Source organism: Caloenas nicobarica, chromosome 10 (assembly GCF_036013445.1).
Source record: "Caloenas nicobarica isolate bCalNic1 chromosome 10, bCalNic1.hap1, whole genome shotgun sequence".
Taxonomy (NCBI): domain Eukaryota; kingdom Metazoa; phylum Chordata; class Aves; order Columbiformes; family Columbidae; genus Caloenas; species Caloenas nicobarica.
In genome coordinates, this window is record NC_088254.1 from 8577232 (window position 1) to 8597136 (window position 19905).

Genomic DNA, 19905 nt, shown 5'->3' on the forward strand with positions numbered 1-19905 from the left:
GCGGGCGCGGGGCGCAGCGCGCACTCACCAGTGCTGGCTCAGGGCAGGGCAGGGCTGCCCATCGCTCCCCTGCATCCCCGCGGCCGCCCGGGCCCCGCTCTTTAGCGCGCTGCCATCGCTCCAGCGGCCGTTTGCGAAGCGTCGTGGCTGCCTCTGCGCAGCCGGGGCGTCAGTCCGTCCGTCCGTCCGCGGCGTGGCAGCCGCTGCGCGGAGCGGGGCCGCCGCAGGCCGGGCTGCGGGAGCGGGCGCGGTTGCCAGGACGCCGTCACCATGGGAACCGCTCGGCGGGGGGCAGCGCCGCGCAGGCAGCCCCGGGAGGGCGGCGGCGAATCTTGCGGCCGCCGGGGCAAACCCCTGTTGTCATCGCTTCCTCGCAGGTATCTCATAGCAGGTCCGCTCCTTGGGAGGCAGGGAGGGAAGGGAAGGACCCCTCGAATAACAGCGGCGTTCCCTGCGGCGCGGGGCATGAGCAATGGGGACGCGCGGCAGGGGCCACGTCTGCGGCCCCCGCATCCCCACATGTCGGCCTCCAGAAAGAAAGTTTGGTGGTGGCGAAACAGCAGTTACTCTGAATTTCTAATGGTGCTGAAGAGCTGAGAGTGTGACTGAAAGTATGGATTTTTCCAGAGCATATAACAAACCTTGGCAGAATATAAGACTGTTAAAATTGATGGTGAATAATAGTTTTGTTTGTAAGATTTCCAGGTTATATATTCAAACAAGTTCTAGCGTGTGTAGCGTCAGTAAAACTTCATGTATCACAGAAAGGATGATCTGTCCCTTTGCGCAGCAGAGGCGTATGAGCTAAGAGAAAGTATTACTGGAAAAACAAAGTCCATCGAGGGTGTGTCTGCCTTCACTGCTGTTTCCTCCTTGTGTCATTCTTTGGACTTTGGTACAACCACCTTAGGTAAACAAAGGGTAAGGGAAATCAGAGGCAAACTTAACTGCGTCAGTTCAATCTGAAATAGCAGATTATCTCTGATTTTGGTTAAAATATAGACATCTCGCACTGTCATATAGGCAGACTATTGCAGGGCTGGGTACCTGGCAGATGCAAAGGATAAAAGTGCTATAGCGTGCACACACCATTGTAAAAAGCAAGGCGGGGTCTGAATCCACACTCTGATTGACTTATTTGTTTTAAAATAATTCCCACATCAAACGATCAGGCCAGAAACAAAGCATGCCATAAGTACTTTCAAAATGGGATAGTAACCAAGCTGAGAGTCATAGGATTGTGGTATAAGTCGGGTTAGAATGGACCTCAAGAGGACACCTGGCCAACCTCCTGCTCCGACCAAGGTCACTGATGAGGCCAAATGCAGTTTTTTGCAGTTTTACACAGGCTGCTCGTGAAAACCCCCAAGGATGGAGACTATCCAGCCTCTTGGGGCAGCCTGCTCCCATGCTTGATTGGCTGCTGGGGGAAGAACATTTTCCTTGTACCCAGCCTGAACCTCTCTTGTTTGCATTTCTGTTGTTGTCTTCCCTCCATGCACCACTGTGAAGAGTCCGGCTTTGCCATCTTGATGACTTCCTCATAGGTACTGGGGGCTCCTGTCAGGTCCTCCAAAGTCTGCTTTTGTCAGGCTGAGCAAGCCCTGCTCCCTCAGCCTCCCCTCAGGGAGGGCCCACTGGCCTCAGCTGAGCTTGTTCTAGTTTGTTGGTGTACACAGCTGGATTCTCTGACCTGGCAAATACCTAGACTAACTTCATGCACCTGTCTAGTAATTTTCCTTGCTGAAGGACTGCTCAGATACTCAGTGTTTTCTTGAGAATGTATATCTGCAGGAGTGGGGCTTGAAAGCAAATTTTTGTTTAAAGCAAATTGATTAAAGTTATTTTAATTTTAAAACAGGTCAACATTTGTATGTCCTACTGCAGTCTTGAAATTAACTTTAAAAGGTACCTCCATACTGGCTCTTGGTCTGCTTACTCTCTCTGTCCCTTGTCTGAGAACAGCGTTCAGCATGGTGGGGGCTGAGAGGTGGGGAGGGGACAGGGAAGTGCTTGTCTGTTCCTCTGCTCTTCCCAGGCACCTGTCCTGGCCACCGGCCAACACAGGGTATGGAGGTGAATGATCTTTGATTTGACCTACACAGATACTCTCTTCATCAGAGGTCTTGAAGGCAAATTCAGATCACTTTCCTTATCAAGACACAACATTAACAATAATGTTAATTTATTCTGGAGTGTTGAACTGTCTCACTCATGAATGGAGCCCCATTTTGAATAATCATGGAAGTACAGAACGGAGCAATTTAGGCTGGAAGGGACCTCAAAAGGGAATCTGGTCCAACTCCCTGCTCAAAGCAGGGCTAATGTTGACGTTAGATCAGGTTGCTCATCATAACATAAAATTTTGATCTTAAAAGCTTGTGTAACGTTTCAAAAAATCTCCCTCTGAGGAAAAAAAATACAGTCCTTGTACTTTTGTTGATGTGAACCTACGTAACTTAACTGAAGTCAGTCACAGGAATGCAGGAGGCAAAACTCCTCGGTTACCAAGTCCTTGTGGACTTCTTCCAGATTTATACCAGCCTTGCAAATAACAACATTATTCATACACTTTGGGTTACAGTTGGAGAAAATTCAACTCCATGAATTCTGAGTATCTCTTACGTCTGAGGCTTCTCTTAATCAGATCCAGAGTAAAGGAGCCACATGATATTTTTCCTCAAAAAAACCTCAATGGGTGAAAAGGGGCTGTTGATTTTGTTACTGTACTTTTTATTCTTGTGGTATTTTAGATGGACACGTTGAACCTGTTAATGAGCATGTTTTCTGAACAGGTATGCTTCTCTAATTTAAGGCAAACAAAAGAAAGGAAAAAAGGAAGATGCTGTGTTAGGTACAGAGAAAGGGAGTGGCAGAAAGCTAAAATGGTTATACTGTTTTCTGTAACTGGAAAACAGTCCTAATCATTGAAGTGATTTCATCACATTTTAAGTCATAAACTTCTGCCTTTGTTTTATACATGTTTTTGTGTTTCTCCCTACATTTCACAAGTAGAAATTGCTGGATCCCTGTTTTATTTTCTGTAAGTAGAATTCTACATTCGCCAAGTGTAACTGAAGGCAGAATGTAGCCATCTGCATTGTAGCAGAAAGCATTAAGATTATAAAATGACTGTTTACTCTTTGGAAAGCAGATACAGCAAAAATTGAATGGAATTTTTAAAGTTTCCTTAATTTTCTACTGCTTGTTTTTCTGTGACACAAGTCCTTCATCTTTCTAAGAAATACCAGATTGTGTGGTTTTCTAACTAAAAGTATGATGTCTTGTTAAGGGTATTAAGCCTTATTTTAGTGGCTTTCAAGCATTAGATTATTAATTAAATTATTCTGATCAATAGACGACAAATATATAGGTTATAAAACTTATTCTAAATATATTTTGTAAGTAAGAGGAAAGCAGTAATGCCTTATTTTTTCCTTTGCTGTCAGTTTTAAACAATTAGAAAGCAGTCAGGGCAGTGCTTATTTCATTAAAATTCCTACTCTTTTCCAGATCCACTGACTTCTCGTGAGAGTTATTTCTTTCTGAAGCCACATTAATGTTTTTAGAATGGAGAGCAAGGGAAGGTTGTATTCTCTGGCATTTCCAGAGGTAAGGACCATGTTCTTTTTTCAGATAGTTTAGTCTTTACACACTTCGGCACCAGCCTGATGCCTGTTGGGTGCTGGCACACGGTGTCACTCAGGCAGTGGGAAGGTGGAAACACGTGTGCGAGTTACCAGCCGCACTATGGAGGCAACAACTTCTCCCTTGTGGCACTGCCCAGTGCTGGGCTCTGAATCAGGGCATGGCAAAGAGGCTGTCATCACTTTGCCAGCACTGAGCCTGAACCCACCTCCGAACGAGTCCCGAGTGCTGACTCAATAAACCTCCTCAGGCACTGGAGTGAAGCTTGTCCTTAAATGTTTTGTTGAAGCTTAGCACTAGTGATCAATATCAGGAGGATCAAGTGCTGCAACTGCTTGCAGCCAGAAAATATCCTCAAAATAATTCTTGATGTTAGCACTTGTGTGCAGGAGCTGGTAGGTGTTACTAACCAAACACAACACTGTCAGACAATACATGCACTGAAAAAAACAATTAAAGCTCTTGATGTTGGGAATTTTTCTTAGATATTTGTAAGTTAGGTCTCTTAAAGGTAACCTGTCCATCTGAATTTTATGACAGAAATGTCACCACTTCTAAGTTGTGTTCATCCTTTAAAAATACAAAGATTCCTTTTTACTCTGCTGGAGCTCCTTGAGATGAAAATGTGGGTTCTGCCTTTCTCAGAGCTGACTGTTAGATGTTGTTGGCTGGAGGAGCCCAGGCATGCAGACCATTCAGGCACTCCACCGCTGACACTCGAAGGGAAATGCCTTCCCCTCCTTCTCAACCTGGGTGTTGAATAAGTGTCATTCACCTAATACAGTCCGCTTGGGAATTAGATGTTTATCATTAAAATAAGCAGAATTAAACGACTATGTTTAAAACCATGAAAAGAGTTCATTGTGAATTAGACTGTGCTTGGTACACACAGTGCTTAGCAAAGGTTCATGCAGACACAGAGCACTGATGCCTTCAGCCCTGACATTTTTGTTGAAGGTCATCTTCTAGTCCATCTAGAGTAGATGTGCCCCTGTAGCACACGTAAAATACAGTGAACTCGGGACTAGTTTCTCAGGTAGCTATCCAGTCTGAATGCACTTTTTTACTCTTCATTCACAACCTAGTTTCTCCACTTTTTTCATAACTTGTTATAAAGATGTTTCTTTGTATGGAAACACACATACAAATATATGTCTTAGGAAAATGAACACAGACATTAAAAAGACCCATGTACAAAACAAATAGAAAAACCTACACAACCTATTGGATTATCTTTCTTTTGTGGGCCTATATGTGCTCTCTGGATTCTCACAGGTTTTCTTCACCGCTTTTTATCACAGTCTCATAAATTTATGTAACATTTCCATGTTCAAATGAAATACTAGGCAAACTATTTTTGTCCTATTTCCATAAAACTGCTGTTACTCACCTATTGGGAATCAAAGCGTGAAACTCTTCTCCTGTGAACTTCTTCTAACTTTTAGCACTATCAGATTTATTTTTGCTTTAATAGCCATTGCAGCTTGTATTTACCACCAAGCTACTTTATCAGTGAAAATATTTCCTACCCGTCATGTCAATGTCAGTTAACATCCAAGCAATCCACTACAGAAATCCCAAGCTTCACGTGATCAGTAATCATACAGTGTAAACCAGGCTGAGCTGAAGAAGTGCTTTGGTATTCTTTAAAACCAAGGGTAAAACATGTGCAAGGCTGTTGCGTTTCATCCAAACCACCAAAGTTTCTGGGACCTAAGAGGGGGCCAGATAGATAGTTTAAGTTTTGACCCATTTCTTTATTGAGCGCGTTGGGGTGGTTTGAATTTGTAACACTTCATTATCCATGCTTAACGTTTGCGAGCCCGCATGCTGATCCTGCGGCCAGACCCACGCGGACAAAGCCAGGTGCCTGTGCTGAGCAGCACGGCCACATCTGGCTGCAGAACCAGCCCCTCCTCCAGAGAGTCGGGAGTGAATGCGCTTATGCCTCATCTCTAAAATAGTTTGGAAGGGAGTCTTTATTTGGTTTATAAAAATAAGCAATAAAAATTGAACACCACTCTCTATTTTTTCCAAGAACCACACTTCTTTTTAATCGGAAATAAACTAAAACCTGGTAATATCTAACAGTGAAAAACAGAAACTGTACTTTTCAAAGTAGTTTGGAAGTAGTATTAATGTATGACTCGGGGTCTGTCAGTTATGACTGTTAGATTGTGTTGTTTCCACATTATTTGTACTCTAACGGTGGTTAGAAATCCATTAAAGTCAACAGCAGGGCTTTGACCCTGGGGAGGAGCGTTTGTTACCAGGACTTCAGTCCCCAGCCGTGGATGGGTTTTACTTATTCGATCCCTTAGAAAGCAGTCTCTGGAAATTGTATTGATTGTATTCTGATCAAAACAATACAGGCAACATAGGGCAGGTGCCAACCTCCAGGCAAACACTTAATTTTTTGTTGTTTTTTTGCATTTGCGGGGTGCACCTAGGACTTGTTTTGGCATCCATTTGGTATCAAGATGCTTTGTACGCTCCAGTATTCCCAGGGATTAGAAGCCTCTCAGCGCTGTGGGTGTGAAGCAGCTTGCTGGGGTGTTACCGTTCGGCCCAGCCGCAGCGGCGCGCACCCCCGCGCCCCGGGGCCGGGCCGCGCACCCCAGCGCGGGGGCCGGGCAGACCGGGGCTGCTGCGGGTGCACCGGGGGGTGTCGCGAGCACCGGCCCCGCAGCCGGCGGGAGCGCGAGGGCGCGCAGGCCGCGCGCACGGGATTCCCTCAGGGAATGACGTCCCGGCGGCGCGCGGCGATTGGCTGCGCCGCGGCGAGTTCTCCATTTATGGACACATCGCCCGCGCGGCCGGCACGGGGCAGCCGCCGCCGCGTTCCCTCCCGCTGTTCCCGCCGGCCCGGGCCGCAGCGCTCGCGGGGCCGCCCCGCCCGCTCGGGGCCGCTGCGCCGGGCTGCCTCGCGCCGCCCCGCCCCGGCGGCGAGCTGCGCGCGCGGGGAGGGCGGGCTCGCGCGCTCGCTCCCTCTCCGCCGTCCGTCCCGGGGCGCCGGCGTGTCTGCGCAGAGCCGCGGGCAGCGAGCGCCGAGGAGCCGCGATGGTAGGCGCGGGGCCGCCGGGGCTCGGCCGGCTCTCGGGGGGGGGGCAGTGGAGCGGGGGGGGCGCGCCCGCCGGCGGCTCTCGGCGCGGAGAGCGCGGCTGCCTCGGCGCCCGTCTGCTGCGTTTCCTCACGCTTGGCCGGGAAGGGGCTGCGGGCAGCGCTCCGTGCCCCGCGCTGTGGAGGGGCCGCGGCGAGGGGGGAGTTGTGCAGCCGGCGTGTGGGGAGCGCGACCGTGCCGGGCGCTTGCCGGGGCGCAGCCGGTCAGGGGCTGCTGGCCCCGTGGAGCCCGGGTGGGGGCTGCCGCCGGGGCACGGCGGCTCCGCTCGTCAGTGGCGTCCCGAGCAGCCCGGGGCCGTCCCCAGCCCGCCCTGGCCGGGCTCCGTCCCGTCCCGCGGCGCTCGGGCGGCGCCGGCGGAGCACAAGCCTCATCTCCCGTCGTCTCTCGCCGTTTGGGGTCTAAAGAGGTTTTGCGTGTCGCTGTCCTCAAGGAGGAAACACGCTGTGGGAAGGTAACGCGACGGCGTTGTTGAACAACAGGTGACGCGTCTCCGCTTCAGAGCGCCCTTCTGGACGGGGTTCTGCCGGAGACCGCCCCCCCGCCCCGAGCTGCTGCTCCCGGGCCCCCGTGTCCCAGCAGCGGGGGCGGCTCCGGCCCGCTGGCCTGCGGCGGGCGGCGCGGAAACGGGGTGTGCAGCAAACGAGCAACCGAAGGCAGGGAATTTGGGCACTGCAAATGCGGGGTCTGTTAAACCTCTCGTGTGATGAAGCGATGTGATGTCAGCCAAACACATCAGTGCTAGGCTGAGGAAAAAGCTGAGGTTAAGCAGCTGATCCTGGTTTACCTTTAGTAATTGACTCTTGATGACTGATAAATAGCTTTCATTCTGAAGTAATCCAAATAATGATTATGACTACCTGTTATACAAGAACCTAGAGTCAGTAGTGAAAAATCCTATGTGGTAATAAACTAGGCTAAAATCCATAACCTTTAAATAAGTAATTTATTAAAAAACTGTTCTAAAGTGGAATGCTAGAGATCCGTGAGTTAAACTTGGAAAACTTTTGCATTATTCCTACTGAAGCTTAACTAAGGTTAAGTTTTGAAGACTGATCAACCTAGGCCTTGTGTAGTCAGAGCTTTGCTGACTTGGAGTGTTAGCTGGGGCCCTTCACTGCCAGTATGTTTTAAAGGATGCCCGTCTTATTACCAGTGTCTGGGCTTCGACTTCCTGTGGCAAGTACAGTTGTGCCTGGTTAACACCTATGTTGAGTACAAGCCTGTGCCTTAAATGAAGCATTGCAGAGGTTAGGAAGGTAAAATTTCTGTCACAGTCAGGGATAGTGATACTACCACATCTTACAGCCCTGTTATTGGTAAGGAGCTTTGAATAAGAGGGGTCCATGTGTTCCCTGTGAGTTAGCCAGGTGGTTCAAATCAACTCTTTAACCATAACCTTTGCTCAGTACTTGCTGAGTCACAGACACCTGTGGCACTTACAGACTTCCTGGTAGAGACTGTGTCATTGCCTGTGCTGCTGGCATGTGAAATGGGGTTGAAGTCCTTGGTGCAGGGCCTTCTGAGATGTCTGCCTCTTAACAATAATACTTGGAGATCAGTGAGTCTATTAGTTGATCTGCTGTGGACTCTATTAATTGCTTTTTAATGAAAGATTTTAATCAAAATGTAGTTATTGTAAGTATACATAACTAGTCGGTAACATACGAGATGAATTTTATGTTGTCAAAGAACTAGTTTCCTCCACAAGATGTAATTTCCAGGGAACTATTCAGGCAGTTATTTCTCCAGATTTAGTTTGTTACTGAAGTAGTCTCAAATTAATCTTTTCACTGTGAGGTTTCAAGCTAATGTGAACTCCATTTCTTAAAATTGTCTGAAAGTAATGATTACAACAAACCCAGGAAAGATCGTTTTTGAAGTACTGCTTTTTTTTTTTTTCCTAAGAATTATGCACAAACAATTGTTTGATAATCATTAAAGGTAATATTTTGTAACTTAGAAAGCTGGCACAAGGATGGATTGCCTGGTGGGACTTGCAATGACTGCTTATGAACATGAATCACCCTACTAATATCCTGAAACTTTATACTTGTTCTCTGTACTGTATGCAAAATTCACATGATTTCCCTTATTTTTGTTTTGACAATTTTGATTTCTGTGGAGAAGCAGAATGTCATAGGTGCGCTTCATGTTCTCTAAATTAAGTCTTTTCTGCCATATCATCTCCGTAGGCCTCACAGTGAATTTTTCCTGTTCTGATGGTGTCCACAGTGCAGGGTGCGGAGATAATGCTGCTGTCGGTTGTGGTTGTTTCATGCCGTTGAGGCAGTCTGGTACAGCAGAGCATATAAAGGTGATGCTGGTATAGATGTACCGTGTTGTCTAGCCTCTGTGCCGTGGCACGCTGCCTCGCTCGGGTCTGCGGGCAAGGTTGTGCAGATCTGTGCAACTTAGCAATACACTTGTGCTTTTTTGCTGATTTATTTTTAATCCAGACCAAGATCTATATCCAGTTAACAGTGTGGTTTCAGGAGGAGAACTGCAGACATGGAATGGGTGGGCTGTTTTGTGGCTGTACACTGCAGTACAAGATGGGAATGAGCAACAGTGGGGCAAAACTGCATTAAAGCAGCCAGTTCTAAAAAATGTAACATCTGAAATTTTTCTCTTGAATTGCATCCATTTTATTAACTTTGCATTTCAATTTTAAAAATTCAAAATAAACCAGAACCTCTAAGAGTTTAGCTGTAACTTTTAAGTCTTTCAAAATGTGTATTATGTAAGTGTAAAGTAGTCCCACTCCAGTGCAAGAATGGGTCCTTGATGTTCAGGAAACCTCTCAGCAAAACTAACCTGAAACTTGCTTGAAGTGAAAAGTAAGATCATGTGAACTTTATGCAACTTTTGCTTTTATTATGTGAGTTGGGACCTTCATAGTGTCATTAGGTAGTTCATGGAGATGCATTGGAGGATCTTGTGTGGAGTTGGATAGAGAATTTGTATCATGTTACAAAAGTAATATTGTCACGTTAATGTGACAATGTGATCTTCAACCTTTTGTTTAAAGCAGCTCTTTAGTCTTCAGGGAAATATTGTTCCCCTGAGTACTGTCAGCTGGCTTTGACTTTCTAAGGATAAAACATTGAATGCTAATCAGCAAACATAATATGGTGCCAGTTTATGCCTCAGAAATAGTATTTATTAGAAAAAGTAGGAAACAAACAAAACATAAAACCAGATAAACACTCCAACTCATCAGTGATAAACTTTGCCTGCTTTTGCATAATCTCTGTTCTAGAGGGAAGGCTCCAAAAGAAAGCAGATTCATCAGTATCTGGAGTAACTCGCAAATTGTTGAGCAAGCCAGGATTGTCTAATTCACTTAAGGAAAAAAAAAAAGTGTTCACATGTTGCCTTTAACAAGCATTTCAATGCTAAGCATTTTTTGTAGCACTGCAGTCAGTATGCGTGTTTTGTCTGGGCATAGTTGGTGTCTTCATGTTTCCACCTCGTCAACAAAGACGGAAGGTTGAGTCTTAAAAAGGAACCTTTTTATAGCAGTTAAACATAGCTTGACATCAGTAAAGGTCAGATATTTATGGCCCAATCCAGCAAGATGCTAGGGATGTCTTGATTACATGTAGTGCCTGTGAAAGTCTGCAGAAATGAAAATGACTCAATTAGCCTGGAAGGACTTGCTAGCCTTTAGGATTTTGTCCTAAAATAGCTAATGTGTGATGTGAGCTGGGACCTTATACCATCTTAAGTTCTTCTTCTGCAAGAAAGTCACAAGGAGGACACGGATGCTTCTGTATCTGAAGGGAGCTTTTCTGTCTGGTGCTGCAGACAGTAGCATAAGCTTAAACCTTGTTCTCTGCCAAATGTGGAATAGTAGGGAGGGTAACAGCATGTGCTTTGCATTATGTCTAGAGGTGCATTAATGGAAAAATCTTCTAGCTATATGGTGTTTCTGTCTGGCCAATACATAAAATATAAAAACCACAGTAGCATGTTCAATAGCAAAGCCAGGGACTCATACTTGATTGTGTTTTGTTTGTTTGAATTGTGTGCATGCTTTTCTCTGTTTCTTTATAGTTTAGACCTCTAGAATGGTTTATGGATATATTGGGCATGTTAGAGCACTTTTTCAGAAAACACTAACATATGTAGAATGTTACCTAAATGCAGCTTTTGCAGCTGAAAGCTGAACACCTGATTGTACGTGTGTACATCTTAAACATTTTTCTCATAATTTCTTTTGCCCTCCAGAACTGTTTTTTTCCCCCTCCATACATAACTAGCTGCTGGTGAAGGAAATGGGGTGACAGTGCTATTAGTAGTTTAACTAAACTACTTACAGTAATTTTTTCTTAACTTGAAGGGATAACTTGCCCTAGTTTTACTGCCTCATCTTAAAACATTGCTGCATATGTGTAATGGGGGAAGTTAAACAAGCTTTTTAAAGCTATTGTGATAGCCAGTGAAATCTAGTCAAGCTTTTACTGAGTTCTCAGTAAAATCTTAGTAATATTCTCATCTTAACATGGAAAGTATGTTTTTGTGCTTGAAACCCTAAGAAGTTGTATGTCTCTTTAGAGAAGTCTTCTCAGCTCCATTTGTGATAATTTTAAATATTTTTTTTCCTGCATAAATACCAACTTAATCTCTTCCCAGATTTAGGATTTAGTGTAAAAGTGACTGATCTAAATGGTCATGCACTGCCCTATCCAAGTTACATCAAAGAAGAAAGGTTTTTGTACTTTTCCCAATTTCAGCCTAAGGAATTCTTTGCCAAGGACCTCGGTAACCCTGGGAGTGACTTTCCTGTGGTTATACTAAGAGATCTGAGACAGATCGTTGTTGTTCTGCTAGCAGAGACTAGCCTGGATCTGGCTTACTGTCTTGGCCTGTAAGTTGTCAGGTTTTTGCTTATCCATTTATTCTGGTTGTCACCACAAAACATAGTTTGAGTGACCAATTGACCTGCTTTTCAGTTTCCTAAAACACTATTGTAATGTAATACTTGGCTCTGCTTTTTTTGGGAAGCTGGATTCTAGATCTAGATGGTGTGTGGCTACTGGAAAGTATTAAGAGCTATGTTAGAAAGGGATTTTGCACCTAATTAAAACAGGTTTTGTTCTGGGAGTTAACAGTGCAAGAGTAGAAGGAGTAAAATCAAAGCAGCAGTTCTCAGAACTGGGAAGAGTGTGTGTATATGTTTATTTTCCAAATCCTTATTTTTGTAAAACAGTTCATTGCCTTTGCAAATGCAGAAATCACCAGGCTTTGGCAAGAAGGGGTTGCCTTGCGCTATTGTTAACTTTTTGAATTAAGCCACTTTGTACTATCTAAAGTCTCACCTTGAATGTAAGCAACAACAGTTTACATCAGTGTAAAAGGCTAAACCTTTTGGGGAAGGTTCTCTTATGCATTTTCTCATCTGTTGGATGTCATTAATTTCCTCACTATTTTGTTGTCTGCCAAGAAGATTTTTCTGGTGGTTGCAGGTCACTAGCAAATGACCAGCATTCCAATACTTCTGTGGAAGTGATTTGTTTGTTTCTTTCCTGCTTGTGTATGGAGAAGTATTACAGGTGTATGGGATGCCTGCTAATTTTTGAAACTGCTTGTAGCCAAAGGATTCTGTTCGCTGTTGTATGTTGTTTGGCTTTTATTATTTCTACTACATGGGTGTGAAAGTATTTACAAATATTAGAGAAATATGGCAGAAAGTAAACAAGAATTTTGTTCCTATCTTAAGATCACAACCAAGAGCTGTCTCTGGCAAGTTGTTTAGACATTCACCTCGCCTAATCATCAGTACTATTGGGCAATCTTGGCCTCCTGTTGCACTCCTGGGGGAGCCTGGGTGTGAGGAACTGTAGTTAGTCAGACCTTCCTGGGCTCAGGCCAGTCTTTCCCATCTCCTGCTCCCTTCCCCACGTTCCTGAGATGCCAATCACTGACCTGCCCAGGAAGTATGGCTATCGCTCATCTCCTGACTCACCTTATCTTCCAGCTTTTCTATCCTCCACCTACTGATTTCCTCCCCTTCTTCTACCCTCACCTCTCTAAAAATGCAAGAATAGCCCTGGGGCAGACCAGGTGCACTGTCATGTTCTGGCAGTGCATGAGATCTGTTTTCTCTGCTTGACTAAGTCATTACTGTGGTAGGAAGAGGTTTCGTGGTCTAAAGTATTTCCACACGCTGAACCTTGCAGGTGTTTTCTGCCTATTTTATTATATATGCTTCATACAAATACCTAAATGGTTTTGGAGTTCGTTGGCTCAATGTACAACAGCAAGTACATCTAAGCTCAAGATTATTTTTCCAAAGACACAGCGGCATTTAATTGGCATTAAAACTATTGGTTGCTTGGGTTCATAAACTGTAAAGTGTATTTCTAAAAAAATTTCTGATTTTTTTTTTTTAATTGAAACTGAAAAAGCTATTTTAAGTAAAGCCAATGGGAGATCTGTCATGGAAAGCAGTATTGCTAATTGGAGCATGAGTCAGAGTTATCAGAAGTGATGCTTATAGGGAAGCATGCTTAAGAGGTACAAATAATTACCTACTAACATATAACTTACTAATATCAACAACTAAATGTGAACTTTAAAGTTTAAGTCAGGTGCTACCAGATGTTGAGCATGCTTTGTGATCAACACCATTATGGAAGTGTAAAAAGGACTAAAAAACAGGTCTGCTCTGCTCTCCTATCATCTGGGTGATTCCTCAGCTGCCAGAAGTGTCTCTGGCAAAAGCCACTTCAGGTGGTCAGGGAACGTAATGTTTTAATGCTCTTGGGGTGGGAGGATGATAGATCTTTCTTTAGCTTACTTCATCAAAAAAAGGAACACAAATGGTTTATGCAAAAGAATGTGCTTTGAGAAGCTATTTTGGTGCTTTGTTCAGCAGTCTGAAGTCTAAATGTGGGGTTTTTGTTGGCGTCATTCAAACAGCACTAGCAGTCTTGCAGTGACTGGCTGCACTTGTCCCTGCACAGGAAGCGTTAGGGGTTTTCCTTGCCGGCTCAGAACCACTCACTGAATCACCTTCATCAGCTGAGCCTGAGTCTGTAACCAGTTCTTGGTCAGCCTTGTCTAATTTAAGTGTTGAAGTCGTATTTAAGTCTGAACAGTGCAGCCTGATATCCTTTCTAAAACATGTCAAATGTTCTTAATGCTCAGGATTTCAATCTTTCATGCTTGTCTTTTGAAATAATATGCTGCCAGATGTTTTATCCTGCACCTAGGACAGTCTTCTGTTTCCAATATGACATTCCACAGCACTTGTGAGGCTTTAAATTCTAGGCAGTTTACCAGTGCATGTTGTTATCTTTCGCAGTGATTTATGCCTTTTCCTGTGCTTTGAGATGTATATTGCTAATAGCAGAAATATGGAAAAATAGAAGTTGAGACTGCTTGTCAGTAATATATCTGCAGTGCCAAGCAGTAGTCAAGAATTTGTCTCATCTTGTGTGTTCGTGTTTTGGGTGTTTTTTTCTTTTTTTTACTGCCTCGAAGGATACAAGTCTGCACAAATGCCTAAGTGCTTCCAAATTTGCTTTTGCAGTAACTCTTAACCCTGTGTTATTCCCAACTTTGTAAAGAAGTACGCTGATAGAAAGTGTATTTGAATTGCTTTTAACAAATGCTACCAACACATTTCTTTAAATCCTTTTCATTGTGGCCCCTGTACACTTTGATAGCTCTTCAGTAGGAAGATTCCAAGGACAAAAGTTTATGTAGTTGTCATCAGCATGTATATGTACATAATTAGCATTCTGTTAACCGTTGGGCTTTGAGCTGTTACGGTTGTTTTGGCATGTACTGAGCACCTGTTGATCACTCAGGTTTTGGAGTATCTTATTGCAGATGTTGGTATATGAACTGGAAAATACTTTATTTGTGAAGTGAAAGCACTGTGTTCTTGAAAATACTCCTTCAGTATGCCTCATTAAACCTAATCTTAAAGGCCACTTCATGGTATTCAAAAGCAAGTGCATACTTTTGAGTATTTTTTTTCTTTTAGTATTTGGGAAGAATTTGATTTGTCTGTTTATCAATCATAAAAGAATTTGTTTTCCTGTACTGTGTCTGAACTCTTTTCAGTACATACCTAAAGAAAGGGAAATATGCAAAAGTGTTTATAACAGGAATTGAACACAGTCATAGTACAGATATATTAAATGGGGGATGTCGAACTTGGTGAGATTCATTCCAGAAAGGATACAAAGTTACAAAACCAGCTAGTTGCTTTCTGAACACAGTGGTACTAGCTGCCTACATAGTCTGAATTACTAAATAATTCTGCAGTATCTTCTGGTAAGGCCAATGAAACATGGATCTTGTGTAATTCTCTGTCTTGATATTGGCACTTACAAATTATCTAAATATATATCATGTTTTAGAAGGACTTAGTGATAGGATGCAATCATCTAGGGAACAAACTAATTAGCCACAGAAATCCATAATTGTATTAGACTCTTGTATCATATTTAGTTCTACAATTCTTGTTGATTCTTGATAGTGCAGTTTTTATGGAAGCAAGTTAGACTGATAAAGTACTTCTGTCAGGAAACTTCTCCTATATTCCCTACCATAATTTGAATTAAAAATGTGGGTACTGTGGAAACCAATGTATTATAAAGCATGATTTTTATTACCTATAGCTTCAATACCATATAATATCCTGCTGACACTGCTCTTGTGTAAACTTGATTAGTTCCTGAATTTCGAAGTGCTTTAATCCATGAAAACAAATATTTGACTTTACCAATTAAAACACAGCAGTCCACTAAGAACAGAATTACTTCAGCTAGATTTTATTTCTTCTCTACTTAAAACCCATGCCTTCTGCACAGTCATGTTTCCAGGACTTGATGTTGTATTGTTGGTAGTCTCCAAAGCCTTTTTCAGTGCTTCCCCTCAACTTTAAATATACGCTGGGAACTACTATATTGGTCAATAATTGCTAGCTTCAGCAAACCAAAGATTCCTACAAAAACATTATGGTCTTTGCAGTGGAAAAATCAAAATAACTTCTCAGGGTAGGGCAATTCAGATGTTTTCTGGTTTTGAGGGTATCCTGTCTGTTCTTTGTGTAACCTGTAGGACTTGAATAGACTGGAATAAGGTGACTCTTTGGAATGGATTAGCCCTGGTGTCAGGGGAAGTATAGACCTACTGCTGCAGCTTAAACCTCCTGAGATATCTGTAGCAAAAGAGCTAAAACTGCATAAATCTCCCCTGATCTGTGCCCACAGTGTTAGCTGTTTACTTGCTCTGCATTGGCTGTGGGGTTTGCAAAGCATCTCTTCTGCTTCTTCCTCAGGTAGCCAAGAGTTCCTCATTACAGTTGTTTGAAGCACACATTTTTCTAGCTGCACTAGCAAGGGGTGGCATAAGCACACAGGGCTTGTATGGGGAAGAACACTTTTCTTCCAGCAAATTGATGGGACCTGGTGGGCCCCTTGGTGTTTGGTTTTGATGGCCAGTGTCACATGCTGCTTCCCAATGGTTGAAGGCAAAGTCCCTGCAGGAACAACATTTCAGAACCCTCTCAGGACCCAAGTTGGTGAACCAAGGTTATAGGAATAGGCTATCAGCAAATAGACTTTGCTCTTAAAGCTGATGTTGCGCTAACTTCTACAAACTATGCTATTTTAATTTTTTTTTAAATGAATTAGGCTTGACACGGGGGAAAAAATGAACTTGAGTGTTTTTTGTAACAAATGGAGATCCTGTTTTGACACTGCTTTTGTCTATGGAGGTCTGATTTGAGATTTGGCTTTTAATGAGCAACTTGAGTTCCATTTAAAGCAGAGTTCTGTGGGGGAAAGGAGAATGACTTCATTGTAGGCGAGCCACTGCTTTTGCTATTTTGCTGTGTCTTTTTTTTTTTTTGTCTCAGCATTGGGTTGCAACCACAGAGTTCAAGGCATGATCGTTTTCAGATGAGAGGATAGGGGTAGGTCTTCAGCAGAGCAAGGCAGATTAGAAGTGTATCTTACCAAATGAAAGAGGACTTGACAGTGCCTGAATATCCAATATGTGGAACTTGAGATATATGTTGAGTACCTGTTTCTAGTAACTGAGTCTGGCTTCTGAAGCAGCTTGGATATTTGTCTGTAACTGTCACTCTTGTCTTACAGCACTATGTAATAATGTGTATCTGCATGGCAATAAAGGACTAGATCCAATGTACTGGAGAAAATAAGAATTTGACCAGTTTGATACTTGCTTTAAATAACAACTTAATCTGCATATACAGTGCTATGTGGTTGAAAAAACTTAGATTTGATACGGTTGAAGTGGGTTCTGTTGTGGTTTAAAAGAGTACATACAATAATGGAGACTAACCTGTTCTAGCTTAAAGCTGCCTTCAAACACGCAGGGTATGTACTTTCTGCAGAACTTACTCCAGTCTCCACTGCCCTTGGCATCAGTCTCGGGAATATGTTTAACAAAGCGTGTGAGTAGTTTCACTCTGGCATAGTTTCATTCTAGGAAGACTTGAGAGGAAGCAGAACAACAGTGGCTACTTATTCCCATATTTGGTATTGTTCTAGGCAAAAAGAACATCCTTCTTCACTAAAACCGAAGAATGATACAGAGTTTCTGGGCAATCTAACCTTCTTTAAACCATGGGTTAATCTCGACAGGGGTCTATTTTCTTTGTAGCTGTGTCCAGTGCAGTTTTCTATGTGGAGTTATAGTGATGTTAAGCAGTTAGGTGGCACTAATGGAATGGATTAAAATAAGTGAGCTTGCAGCTTCACAATACTAGAAGTTCGTCTTTACATAGGTACAAGTCCTTTTTCTACAGCAGAGCTTCCATTGGTCTATACATTAGCAGTGGTGTATAAAGAATTGGAATTACTGGAGGTTACAAGTACTTCTAGTGAAAAGAACACTGATCCTTTAATTGCTGATAGTGGAAGAGAGCAGAACAATCAGAACATCAATGTCAGTTGTACCTCCTTGCTTGCTCATTGTTTTCCCTTTCTTGAGACCCGTACTTGAACGGGCTCATGTTGTATTCTGTATTCCCAGTGCAGATTTGGGGGTGGGAGGGGAACCCCAAGCCCTAAACCCGAGTTCTTAAAACAGTCCCTATTAAATACTGAGGAAGAGGCAAATACAATGTACTTCAGAAAAGCATTGCAGTCACTAGAAATGTACTCTCTACTTCATGCTGCTTTACTTGCTTCTGTGCAATTCACCTGTAAAAATACAAATTAATTCTGTGACAGCAGATTGTGATCTTCAGTTTAGGAGTCCTGAGCTTGACCTCTTCTTGTTCTTAAGTATTGCAACTAAAAACTTCCCATGCTGGAAAAGAAAGAAATGTCTGAAAACCACCCAGAGGAGCAGAACATAATACAAAATTCTAAGTCCCTGTTTCAGTGACGTAGAGTAAGTTTATAGACTTAATGTCTTTTCCAGTCCTGAAAGCTGCTTTTGTGGAAAGCAATTTAAGAGCTGTTTATTCTGAAAACAGTCTTAACTGTGTGAAAGATGACAAGTGCTGAAGCAAGTATTATATATTTGGGTATATTGACAGTACAGCCTGTACCCTTAGTGTATAGGCAGGTATGTCATAAACCTTTTGCTGTCGCTAAGGATGTTCTGATGAACTTGTACTGAAGGTAGTAATTTGAATGTAATAGAGAAGCATGTTGTTACCACAATGAATTAGTCATGAATAGCTATTGAGTCTGACACGCCTCAAGAGTGTTTACCTACTGAAATCAGGTTTTCTTTTGTTCAGATAATTTCTTAATGGTAGAGGCTGAGGCATTTCTGCACCTGAGGCCATTAGGTAACTTTTACACCTGACTTGTCCAGTACATGGGTCTGTTCTCAGACCAGAATACATTTAAACTTGAACAAGCAGTTAGCAGGCTTATCCTGCTACTGTCTGGTGGGATTGTCTTTGTGCTGGCTAGATCCAGCTTGGGACTGCAAGAGACAAAGCAAGTTTGATTTTAAACTGCCTGTTGTGGTTTGTACTGGATCTCTGATATTCAAGAACAGTTAAATAGCTCATAACTTATTATGGGGAGAATACACTTAAGACTTTGTGGCGTTCCTCCTAGCCTGCACTTCAAAATTTGTAGCTGGAGAGTCAGTAATTGGCGTGTTAACTACCTGTTGAGATAGCTACAGTCGTGAATTTTACATCCGAAGCAGACAGTATTTTGAAAGAATATCCATTTTTATTTCAGAATTATTTTACCTGGAGACTACAGTTAAGATCTGAAAGTTAGAAGTCAAGGTTATTTCCCCCCCTGACACCCTCCTGCCCAGGGTTTGAAAGTAATTAGTCACTCTGCTCTTTACAGATGTAGAGTGGTAGGCTAACTATAAAATACTGATCCTGCTGCTGTTTGCTCATTGAGAGCGCAGGTGTACAAACAGGAAAAGAAAAAGGGGAAGTTAATATAACTTGATTGCCAAAACAAAAAAGCACCCATTCAGTAGCTAAAATTATGTTCAAGCTGGTAACAGGATACGGTGAACAATGAAGAATGTTTCTTACATTCTGTATCTAAATGTGTCCTTTTAGGGCTTGTTTTGCAATTATTCTTGACCAATGGAAACTCTTGAGGTGGGTAGAAGTCTACCGCATTTAAATGAAACCGATTTTTGGCATGATATCTTAATGAGATGCCTAGTCACTTATTTTTCATTATTGGTATTTTTGAAGACTTGGGAATATACTCAAGAACTGACACTACTCAGCTTTTAAAGTTGTTTTTTTTTAATTTTTAAATTTTTTTTAGTCAGGGCAAGTCAGGACACGTAAGTAATAGAACTGTCAGGTGGGAGAGTACTTTCTGTTGTTTTATCCATTTGCAACTGTATCTGTAATAAAACATAGTATTCTCCCCCTTATTCCTGTTCGTCTCTTCCAGTCTCTAGTGTGACAGTGTGTGACAACCTCGCTGAAGTACCAAAGCTGTGCAGAGCCTCAGTAGTCTCTCTGTGGATGTTGTTTTGTTCTGCTGCTATTTTAATAAGGAAATACTGAGGAATATATCTAAGGGGCATGTTTCCGGCAGCTGCCATGGTTGCTCTGTTGTGGAGCTCTCCTAGGAGCCTGAATAATCTGTAGTGTGTGAGGGCTGGAATCCTATGCTGGTTTTGACAGACAATGTATATCCAAA

At 42.9% G+C, this 19905-nt stretch overlaps 1 protein-coding gene across 3 annotated transcripts in view; it reads left to right on the forward strand.

The window, feature by feature from the left end:
* Positions 1-6630: 6630 nt before the first annotated feature.
* MYO1E (myosin IE) overlaps positions 6631-19905 on the forward strand; it is an 89167-nt gene continuing 75892 nt past the window's right edge. For all 3 annotated transcript variants that reach the window (XR_010606763.1, XM_065642118.1, XM_065642119.1), the window contains exon 1: positions 6631-6711. Coding sequence is in view for 2 of the 3 variants with exons in the window: in XM_065642118.1 (XP_065498190.1) it covers positions 6709-6711 (3 nt within the window). In the remaining variant the exon portion in view is untranslated. The remainder of the gene's footprint in view (positions 6712-19905) is intronic.